The 12,027-nt window shown below is 38.7% G+C and overlaps 1 protein-coding gene across 6 annotated transcripts in view; it reads right to left on the reverse strand.

Annotated features, from left to right (window-relative positions):
* Positions 1–4,253: 4,253 nt before the first annotated feature.
* The window catches only part of LIPK (lipase family member K), a 48,689-nt gene continuing 40,915 nt past the window's right edge, over positions 4,254–12,027 (reverse strand). For 3 of the 6 annotated variants that reach the window (XM_051823350.2, XM_051823349.2, XM_008270160.4), the window contains one exon: positions 5,935–10,421. In XM_051823350.2, coding sequence (XP_051679310.1) covers positions 10,188–10,421 — 234 coding nt within the window. In that variant the 3' untranslated portion in view covers positions 5,935–10,187. The other 3 variants (XM_051823353.2, XM_051823352.2, XM_051823351.2) reach the window with 3 other exon arrangements.

The following is a 12,027-nucleotide window of genomic DNA, read 5'->3' on the forward strand; positions in this document are numbered from 1 at the left end:
AATTCACAATAACTAAGATATGGAATCAACTCACATGTCCATCAATTGATGACTAGATTAACAAAATGTGATATGGACACTATGGGACACTAATGAAAAAAGGAGAAAAAGGAAAAAAGAATGAAATCCTGTCTTTCACAACAAAATGGATGCAAATGGAAACCATTATACTTAGTGAAATAAGCCAGTCTAAACAGTCAAATATCATATGTTTTCCCTGATCTGTAGTAACCAATAGAGTACAAAGAAATGCATTGTATATAAGTGAAATTGACATTCGGAAATTCAATTATTGTTTATAGCCCTTGTCTGTACTATTGCGGAGCAGTGTTTATTGTTTTTCTTCTTCTTCTTCTTACTATTTGTTGAATTCTTTACTTAGTGGAGGTTTAAGCTTATGATTATAAAATAAACAAAGCATGTCATTATTAAAAAAATGTTGTTTGGGTCAGTCACATCCTGTCAGAGTATATGGTTCTGAGTATGGCCTCTGTTTCCTATTCCAGTTTCCTGTTAATGTGACCCTGGGAGGCATCTGGTGATGGTTCAAGTAGTTGGCCTCCTGGCACCAAACTGGGAGACCAGAATGGAGTTCGTGGCTCCTAGATCAGGTTCCAGCCCAGCCGCACCTGTCATGGGCATTTGGGAAGTGAATCTGTGGATAGCAGTGTTCTCTTTTACTCTTTCTCTGTCTCTCAAACACAGAAATGAAAATTAAATTTTTTTTAATAATTTTTCTACCACCTATCTCAGAAGGTACACATTTACACACATATATGTATACCATATATACATATACACATATATGTACATATACACACATATATTTAAGGAATCTTCAAAATATTCGTGGACAATGTATTTTGTGAAAAAATCACACAGGATTTTTTATTTTGGCATGAAAATCAACTCATTTTGAAATTCCATTTTCCATAAACTTTTTGAAGTGCCTTCATATATAATATACCTGTTTTATTTGTATATGCAGATATTCATGTGCACATTCACATATATTTATTGAAAGGGTTACTTTCTGGAGAACTTGGAAAAATCCATAGCAGGAGCTAAAGCTTTAAGCAAGGAGTCAATTTTCTTCCGAGTTCTTGTTCATCACACATACCTAGTTGCTTTGTGAGTATAGAAGATGTCATTCCCTCTCTGAGCATTATCTGGGAGATGTTCAAAGGGCAGATATGTAAGATCACAAAAATAAACATGAGCATGATTAAAGTATTGAGACATTTGGCCAGATCAGTGGGTCTCTTCTGTTTTTTCTTTATTTACTTTTATTTATTGGAAATGCAGTGAGACAGAAAGAGAGGAAGAGAGATCTTACATCCACTGCTCCACTTGCCAGAAAGCCACAATAGCTGAGGCTGGGCCAAGCCAAAGCAGGAATCTGGAACTCAATCCAAGTCAACTACATGGATGGCAGTGACCCAATTACTTGGGCCATCACTGCAACCTCTCAGGATGCATGTTAACTGGAATCTGGAACTGGGAGTAGGGCACTTGAACTCAGGCATTCTGATGGTGCATGTGGGCATTTCAAGCAGCATCTTAACCACTTTACCAACCACTTGCTCCAAGATCAGATTCTGAGACAAACCTGGTCACTACAATATTTCCCAAAGCATTCTCAGTGGTGCTGTTTGAAATAGTGAATAGCAGACACAAAAAGCACCAAACTAGAAACCTTGTGAATTAATCCCACTACTAATTATGCTCAATGACCTTCTTTCTCTAGACAGTATGTTATAAAACTAAATGCAAGAGTTAATATGCTCTAAATCCTTACAGCCTTTCATAGAAATCAAAAAGTCTCATGTAACACATTTTGATTCTCAGAAACATGGGCAATAGAATTCTACTAAACTAGTAAAAAATACAAGCAAAGTGCCAGTAGATGCGTCTAATTGGCACTTCTTAGGAAGTTGCATGACTTTCAGGAAGAAAGGGAACATATGAGGGTGCTTCAAAAAGTATGTGGAAAATGAAATTAAAAAATCAGTTTATTTGAGTGCAAAAATTAAAATCCATACACACAAAGGGTTTTCAAAAACTTAAAGGGGAATTCAAAAATTCTGAAATATGTGCGTAGTTCTTTCATAGTTTATTTTCTAAGAATGTTCTGAAGACTCTTTTTTTTTTAAACTTTTATTTAATGCATATAAATTTCCAAAGTACGACTTATGGATTACAATGGCTTCCCCCCCATACCGTCCCTCCCACCCACAACCCTCCCCTTTCCCACTCCCTCTCCCCTTCCATTCACATCAAGATTCATTTTCGATTATCTTAATATACAGAAGATCAGCTTAGTATACATTAAGTATGGATTTCAACAGTTTGCTCCCACACAGAAACATAAAGTGAAAAATAATAGATGATTTTTTAAATGATGATGAAATCAGAGCAGACCTATTGTCATGTTTAATCCCAGTGAGAGTCAAGTTGGGAATTGATAATTTCTTTTTTTTTTTTTTTTTTTTTTAACAGAGGATCAGTTTAGTATGCATTAAGTAAGGATTTCAATAGTTTGCACCCCCATAGAAACACAAAGTGAAATATATTGTTTGAGTACTCGTTATAGCATTAAATCTCAATGTACAGCACATTAAGGATAGAGATCCTACATGAGGAGTAAGTGCACAGTGACTCCTGTTGTTGACTTTACCAATTGACACTCCTGTCTATGGCATCAGTAATCTCCCTATGCTCCAGTCATGAGTTTCCAAGGATATGGAAGCCCTCTGAGTTCTCCGACTCTTATCTTGTTTAGACAAGGTCATAGTCAAAGTGGAGGTTCTCTCCTCCCTTCAGAGAAAGGTACCTCCTTCTTTGATGACCTGTTCTTTCCACTGGGATCTCACTCGCAGAGATCTTTTGCCAGAGTGTCTTGGCTTTCCATGCCTGAAATACTCTCATGAGCTTTTCAGCCAGCTCCGATCCCTGTTGAACATGGTGGTGGGAATGGGAGAGGGAAGAGATGTATAATTTGGGACATGCTCAGGCTGACTTGCCCCAAGTGGTGGAGTTGGAAGCATACCAGGGGATTCCAATTCAATCCCATCGAGGTGGCATGTACCAATGCCATCTCACTGTTCCAGGTGATCAGTTTCAGTTCACAGTTGGTCATGGTGAAGGGACTGGGAGTCAAAGGGAGCACATAGACAAGTCTAGTACCTGCTAACGCTAACTGATGGAGTAAATAAAGGGGAGAGTGATCCAACATGGGAAGTGAGATACTCAGCAGACTCATAGAATGGCAGATGTCCTAAATAGCACTCTGGCCTCAGAATCAGCCCTAAAGGCATTCGGAGCTGGCTGAAAAGCTCATGAGAGTATTTCAGGCATGAAATTTTAAAAATGAAATAAGAAATAAGTAATTATATTTAAAAAACCATTTTCACAATTAGTATTGTGCTAAATTATTTTACTGTTGTTCAAACTATCAGCATTTATTTTTTACAATCTTTTCATCACACATAACATTTGTTAAAGTAAGTTTTTATACTCTCTGAAACACAGAGACATACTTCTCATATAATATTTCAATTACACATAAACATTCATAGTGTATTTGGTATTTTTACAAGAATCTACATAAATATGTTGCTTTTGTATGATTGAATAGAATTTTAATTTCAAATTTTTGATTAATATATAATATCTGTACCTTTTTATGGGTACAGTGTAGTATCAACACATGGTAAATTCTCTTAATGCACTATTTTCAATACCCCAATAGCAACAGTACTAACATTATCTTCATTTTATGGATTAAAGTGTTTAAAAACTGTCCATGAATAAATGCTCTGCTATGCAAATATGCTTTGTATACACCTTTGGTCTTCATGACAGTATATGGGGTAGATAGGAATAGATGTTTCCATTTCTTAGGCAAGGACACTGTCAGAATCAAAGATAAATGACCCTTCCAGGGTCACACAGCTAGTAAGGAATGGAGCTGGTTTTGGATTTCCCATTATTTAACATTAACAAGGGCATTTTTTTCCCCATAGTGATTTTTTTTTAAGTTACCTCTCAACGTATAAAAAGGAAATATTAATTATGCCTGTGAAAGCAAATTTTTTTTTATTTTTTTATCTTTTATTTAATGAATATAAATTTCCAAAGTACGACTCATGTGTTACAATGGCTTCCCCCCCCCATACCGTCCCTCCCACCCACAACCCTCCCCTTTCCCAATCCCTCTCCCCTTCCATTCACATCAAGATTCATTTTCGATTATCTTAATGTACAGAAGATCAGCTTAGTATACATTAAGTAAGGATTTCAACAGTTTGCTCCCACACAGAAACATAAAGTGAAAAATAATAGATGATTTTTTTTAAATGATGATGAAATCAGATCTGACCTATTGTCATGTTTAATCCCAGTGAGAGTCAAGTTGGGAATTGATAATTTCTTTCTTTTTTTTTTTTTTTTTTTTTTTTTTTTTACAGAAGATCAGTTTAGTGTACATTAAGTAAAGATTTCAGTCGTTTGCACCCCCATAGAAACACAAAGTGAAATATACTGTTTGAGTACTCGTTATAGCATTAAGCCTCAGAGTACAGCACGTTAAGGACAGAGATCCTACATGAGGAGTAAGTGCACAGTGACTCCTGTTGTTGACTTTACCAATTGACACTCCTGTTTATGGCATCAGTAATCTCCCTATGCACCAGTCATGAGTTTGTGAAAGCAAATTTTAAAAGAATAATAAGTGACACAGAAATAAGACATTTTTTTCATCATGATCTTTATAATTATTGGTAGCACTCACACTGTCAGAGAGGAAGACCTAATAGACAGCTAGTTCATTTCACTAAGGTAAAGGTACACAGCTAACATTATGTTGGTAAGCAGTGTACAATGGCTGGAACCACACTGAAAGGGCTGGGCAAGGAAAATGGGATTCAAAAGGTTTGAAAATCTTCAGTCCCAAGTAGGAGGTCCGAAGTTTGAAGATAAGGCAAAGGCCTCATCACAGGGGACAGCGATTTCTCAAAACCACTGGCTGTGCTCTGTATAAAGGAGAGAGTACTCTGTTTTGGCTTGGGTGACTCTCCACTGTCGGAAGGCAGAGATTCATGAGGAGGGATTACCTTGGACGTGGTCACGTGAGATGACTCCTAGCTACCACCTTGGGTGTTGTGGTGGTGGAAAAGCCCTCATGACACATCCGTTGACAGATGTGTCAGATGAATAGCCATCAGCTGGCAGATCTGGCCTGATTCTCTGACAATTGGACTTGACTCATAAGTTGGGTAGCCTGTTTTACATATGCATGTACACTCCTATTGTATCCTGACATTATCCTTATCATCCCTGGTCCCAGTTGCTGGTTCAGCCACTCCCTTTCTCTAGCTCTTGTGACACTGATTGTGCCTTAGTCTTCCTATCCACCTTAAATCTATCCTAAATTCTATTTTTGACTACTGTACAGCTTCCCAGGGTTTCTCTAACAACGAGGTGCTCTGAATATTCATTAGGGCAATCTATTCTGGACTTCCTTGCCTGTATTTTCATGGACACAACACATGGAAGTGTTAAGAACCTGAAGTTTACATATAGGTAACTTTGGGTGAAAGACCTACTTTTGCTGTTAATTCTTATATATTTGACCTAAATTACTCAAATTACTCAGTCCTGTCTTTTTTTTTTTTTCGAGGCAGAGTTAGACAGTGAGAGAAAGAGACAGAGAGTTATAGACAGTGAGAGAGAGACAGAGAGAAAGGTCTTCCTTCCATTGGTTCACTCCCTTATGGCCGCTACGGCTGGCGCTGCGCCGATCCGAAGCCAGGAGCCGGGTACTTCCTCTTGGTTTCCCTTGCGGGTGCAGGGACTCAAGCACTTGGGCCATCCTCCGCTGCCCTCCCAGGCCACAGCAGAGAGCTGGTCAGTTCTGTCTTTGAGACATAAAAACTAGTAAATAATAGTTATTTTAATTACTATGTTCCTTATATTAAGATTCCTCAGTGGATTTTAAATTCAGTTTAAATGATAAAGGTAAGAATCGTGTTTTCCTTTTTTTATCCCAATCCTCCAGTTAGTAACATAAAATGTGCAGTGTACATTTTTTAGATTAATGAGTGATTACTTTGTGGAGTTATTTGGAAACTTTTTTGGACAAGGTTGCAGAGACACACTGTCACTAAAGAGACACCTGAGTCTCCAAACCTGGCATAAAGCAGACCTATGGTGAACTGAAGACAGGTCAGTGTTAACGTTTTCTCCATTTTAGAAGCTGCCAATGTTGAGATCCCTGAGCATGTAATGCAGGATCAAATTTAACATATTAAACTGATGTGATTGGTGAATGTTGTTCATGTACCATGAGACTCCTGCTGAAAATGAATTATTAATAAAAAAAGAATTTTCCTAAGATATAATAATAGAAATAAGAAAATCTTACTTGATTGACAAATGCATATGACAATTTTAATTACATGCCACTAAGTTTAACGTAAGCTGTGTGGGCAACTCTTGCCAATGAGGATGGGAAACCTATGTGAGAAGAGTTAAGGATGCAAACCTGTTGAGTAGATGAAGTGTACCTGGTTAGGAGGCAGAGGTAAGTGTCATTGAGAAAGCAGGTGAAGTCAGATTTTGAGAAAATCCTGAAAAACATAAAGGAGTTAAGACAGATGGAACAAAATGAAAAGCAGAAAGCCACTGTAGATTCAATATAATTTCATAGTGAAATCACTATTTCAGGGAGTAAGAGGAAGCTAGATTAGCAGAGAGCTTGTACTTCGAGATATTTGGGAGGAAGCAGTAAAACTCTACAAAGATTAAGGTGGTAGAAATACTACATTAGACTAATATTATGGAGACATGATTCTAATCCTAGTTTACTCACTAACTTAGGCACCTTGAATAAGTCACTAAACTCTAGAACTATACTTACTTATATCTAAAACCAGAATGTTGGGGGCCAGTGCTGTGGCAAAGCAGGTAAAGCTGTTGCCTGCGGTGCCGGCATCCCAGATGGCCGCCAGTTCAAATCCTGGCTGCATACTTCTGATTCAGCTCTCTGCTATGGCCTGGGAAAGCAGTAGAAGATGGCTCAAGCCCTTGGGCCCCTGCATCCATGTGGGAGACCCAGAAGAGGCTCCTAGCTTCAGATTGGCCCAGCTCCAGCTGTGGTGGCCATCTGGGGAGTGAACCAGCAGATATGGAAGACATCGCTCTCTCTGCTTCTGCCTCTGCCTCTCTGTTAACTCTGATTTTCACATAAAATAATCTTAAAAAAAAACCCAGAATGTTGAATCCCATGTGAGTTTCCTCAAGATACGTACAGTAAGACAATCTTAGATAGATTAAAGAAGAACTTAAAAGTTTTTAACAGTTAGGTTTTTTTTGTAGTTACCTTCTATGTGTCAAGTTATACTGGCCCTGCATTAGCATAATAATGTAATTCATAAGTAGAATCTTGATTTTTGCTCCCACATTTGAGGGAATTCTAGAAATCCCACGATAAAAACAAAAAAATTGGAAGTAATAAATCATATTTTCCAGACATTGGACAGCTTAGGTCTGTGACCTCTACAGGAAGAAAACAAATGAGATGAGCTCTATGAAAAATTTTGAGTTTCTGCCTACCAGAAATTTCTGGGTTGCAGTAGAGGCTCATTTAAGTAGACAGAGATTAGGATTCAGGGTGGTTAAGTACAACAAAATTTGTGGATCAAAATGCTGGAGAAAAAATAGCAATGTAGAGAAAGAGTTCCAGTGATATACAGAGGCAGCCCCTTGACCTTGTTGCTAAATTATATTCTGTACAATCAAAGGACAAAATTCCACAAGGGTAGACAAAGTAAAACTTTCAGAGAAAGAACAATTGATAGGGAACTATATATAAAATAATTCCTAGTATGTAAATAATGTATATAGGTATTAATTTGGGTTTCCATCAGCCAGCATGGAAAAACTTTTCGAAACACAGAGGTATTCAGTGGAGACCTCAGAAAGTGCACACCTTCTTAATAAGGCAAAACTTCTTCAGAGCAGAGGCCTGCCCTTAATAGGATAAAGAACATGCCACAAAACAATCACACTTACCTGCAAGTAAATTAACTGAAAAACATTTCCAATCCTATTTAACAGGATAAAACAAAATTCAACATTCAGTAATGCAAAATTCAATGTCTGCCATCCAAGAAAAAATATTAAGTGCTCAACAAAGAAGGAGCCATTACCAGGAAAAATGAATGTATAGAATAAGCATATAAATGGCAGAAATGATTGCATAAGTAAAAAGTATGCTAAAATAGATACTATTATATGCATACTAACTTAAGGATTTAAAGAAAAACATTAAAATAAGGAGGAAAGAAACATAGATATACAAAACAACCAAATGAGATTTTCAGAGATAAAGAATACCATACCCCAAATGAAATAGATACCAAAAGTAATTATAGTAGTTAGGCACTGCAAAACAAAACATCTGTGAACATGAAAACATTAGAGTAGAAACTGTCTAAAATAAAGCAGAGAGAGGTTAAACACTGGGGAAAATAATCATATTCAGTGACTTCTGGGTCAGTCTCTAGTGGTCTAACACATGTAATTAGGTGTCTAGAAAAAGGGGGATATAGGAAAGATTTAGGAAATAATGGCTTGGGGCCGGCGCTGTGGCACAGCGGGTTAAAGCCCTGGCCTGAAGCGCCTACATCGCATATTGGCACTGGTTCTAGTCCCGGCTGCTCCTTTTCTGATCTAGCTCTCTGCTATGGCCTGGGAAAGCAGTGGAAGATGGCTCAAGTCCTTGGGCCCCTGCACCCGCCTGGGAGACCCAGAAGAAGCTCTTGGCTCCTGGCTTCTGGCTTTGGATGGGTGCAGCTCCGGCTGTTGCGGCCATCTGGGGAATGAACCAGCGGATGGAAGACCTCTCTCTCTGTTTCTATCTCTCTCTGTATAACTCTTTCAAATAAATAAAATAAATCTTAAAAAAAAGAAATAATGATCAACATCTTTCCAAACATGATGAAAACTAGCATCTGCAAAGCTACAAAGCCTATCAAACTCCAATCAGAGCTTGCCCCAGAACGAAATTAAACCTCATTCAAATTGCTGAAAATCGCTTACAAACTCTTAAAAGAAGACCACAAAACATACATTAAGTAGAAAGAAAAAAAGATGGGAAACTACAGACTTATTGTGATGCATGCCACAGGATGATGCCCAACTTTTTAAAGCACTAAATTAATAAAAATCAAACATGAATTATGTCCATCTAAAATTCTATTTTCAGGAGAAAATGTCTCTTAGTGATAAAAGCCAAAAGATTATTTTTCTGGCAAGCAAACACTGAGATGATTAATCCCTGGCTGATGTGCAAAGCTAGAAATATTCGAGGAAGTTCATTAGGCCAAAGGAAAATAAATGAAATAAGGAATAGGATCTATTAAGCTTTCCAAGAAAGAGATGATGATAACAATTATTACCATCATTATTATAAATAAGACATATAATCTCACATTATTGTATAGTCATAGTAACAGTAATAGTATAGTAGTTTACTATTGCTTTTAACAAATTAGCACCAACTTAGCATCTTAAAACAACACACATTTATTATAGCACTGTTTCTATGAGTCAATAGGTCAAACTTTGGTATAACTGGGTCCTCTGCTCAGGGTCTCATCAGATTGCAATCAAGGTAATGGCCAGGTTACTTTATCAATAGTACATTTTGCTATAAAACAGTGGGCTTTCAAGTTCATTCAGGTTTTAGGCAGAATTCATTTTCTTGTGGCTTGTGACAGAGGTATCTGGTTTTTGGCTAGTTACCTGCTGGAGGTCACCCTCAGATCCTAAAATCCATGTACAGTTCCTTGCAATGTGGGTTTCAATACACATGTTCATTTCATCAAGCTATCAATGAGATGTTCTTTTTCCAGTCTGCCTAGATTGTTACATAATGCAGCATAACTGGGGAGTGACATTCCCACACCTTTGTCACAGAACACAACCTTACTATGGATGTGACATCTGTTTCCTTTATCAATTCTGTGTTAGAAGGAAGTCTCAGGTTCCATTCACACTCAAGGGGAGGGGATCACATAAAGCCTTGGACACTAGAAACCAGAAATCATTTGGGATCATCTTGGGGTCTGTCCCTTTATGATTATGAAAATCCACTTGCTTGGAGAAAGAAAATATTGTCCATTTTATGAACATTCCTTCATCAACCTAATCATGTCTTGGTAAATTTCCTGGGGTGCATCCAGTCCCAGGTAAAAATCCACATGATTGTAGTATGGAATCACTTTGTAATAGATGAGGTTTGCAATTTTGGGCAGCAAAATTTCAATATCCCGGGGATCAGCCACAATATCCTGGCCACCACTCCACATTGCCGTTGGAACTTCCATCTTAGTAATGTCGTATAAAGGAGGCGTAGGCTAAACACATTAAAAGAGATATTTAAAAAGCTCTTAAAGAAAACCATATTACAGAAATAACATTAACTCTCAGTGGTTAAGCTTGTTTGTCACCCACTAAAAGTGTGCAGTTAGGATACATGTATTGTATAAACATCAAAATGTTAAAAATAATAAAGTACTGTTTGTATAAGAATATGAATTGTGAGTCAAAAAGACAACTGTTATATTCCTGACTTGCACTTTGGAGAAAAAGGACAAGATCCTAGAGGAAGAGGCTTTTTATTTCTATGGAGGATCATCTTTTTTTATCTGAAATAAAATAAAATGTTTGATAGGATAAACAGCCCTTTCTATCCACAGAAATCTGGGCTCAGTGGTGTTATTGGTGTGAGAGCATCCACAGAGCATGCAGACCAAAGCATGAAAACAAATATTTGAAACATGGTGTTAAAAGGGAGTCAGACCATTACAGAGAATGAGTGGCTCTAATGCTAAACTTCCAGCAAGTTTTGCCATATCCCTTCTCTTCATCATTGTGCTGATCCAGTACAACCCTATTACTCTTTCTTTCTTTCTTTCTTTCTTTCTTTCTTTCTTTCTTTCTTTCTTTCTTTCTTTCTTTCTTTCTTTCTTTCTTTCTTTCTTTCTTTCTTTCCTTTTTTTCTTTTTGACAGGCAGAGTTAGAAAGAGAGAAAGGTCTTCCTTCCATTGGTTCACCCTCCAAATGGCCGCCAGGAGCCAGGTGCTTCCTCCTGGTCTCCCATGCGGGTGCAGGGCCCAAGCACTTGGGCCATCATCCATTGCCTTCCCAGACCACAGCAGAGAGCTGGTCTGGAAGAGGAGCAACCAGGACAGAATCCGGTGCCCCGACTGGGACTAGAACCCGGGGTGCCGGTGCCACGGAGGATTAGCCAAGTGAGCCGCGGCACCAGCCCCCACTAGCCTTTCATTCTTGTGGCCACAGCGGTTGAGATGAGCACATTGTGGGGAGCAACTGGGAGCAACTCGGACTAGACTAAGTTACTGGAATTAAGACTTATTCTATGCATCTGCTTTCCCACAATATGGCGCTGAGAAGGGAAACAGCTTCTACACAGCTGCCTCCAGTTCAACCAATAAACTGTGGGACCTGCTCCTGATTGGAGGAGAGCAGCGTACTCGGCGTGTGGGTAGCAGAGTTGGGATTGGTGGAAGAGGACTATAAAGGAGGAGAGAGACGGCATGCACCAGGAACATCTAAGGGGAACACCTGAGGAACATCTGAGCAGCCCCCGAGAGAGCCGGCCGGCGGTGTGCTGCTCCCCCGCGTAAGTGGGGAATGTGGCAGGGGGAACCACCCTTCCACGGAGGTGGAAGGGTCGGTAGCCAACCCGGGAAGAACCAGCAGCAAACCCGGGGAGGGCCGAGCAGACGAAAGAACAGCGCATGGTCCTGTGTCGTTCCTCCACGAAGACGGGGAGCGACACACATGACTACAGTGGAAGCAGAGCTCTCTCTCAGACAAGTTTTTCCAGAGGTATTTGAGAAAATAGTTGCTTTCTCTTGAGTTTGAGATGGAAAGAACTATATAAAGCTAAATATATCCCATCACCAAATTACCACTATTTTGGAAAGAACCTAAGAA

The sequence above is a fragment of the Oryctolagus cuniculus genome, chromosome 15 (genome assembly GCF_964237555.1).
Source record: "Oryctolagus cuniculus chromosome 15, mOryCun1.1, whole genome shotgun sequence".
Lineage (NCBI taxonomy): Eukaryota > Metazoa > Chordata > Mammalia > Lagomorpha > Leporidae > Oryctolagus > Oryctolagus cuniculus.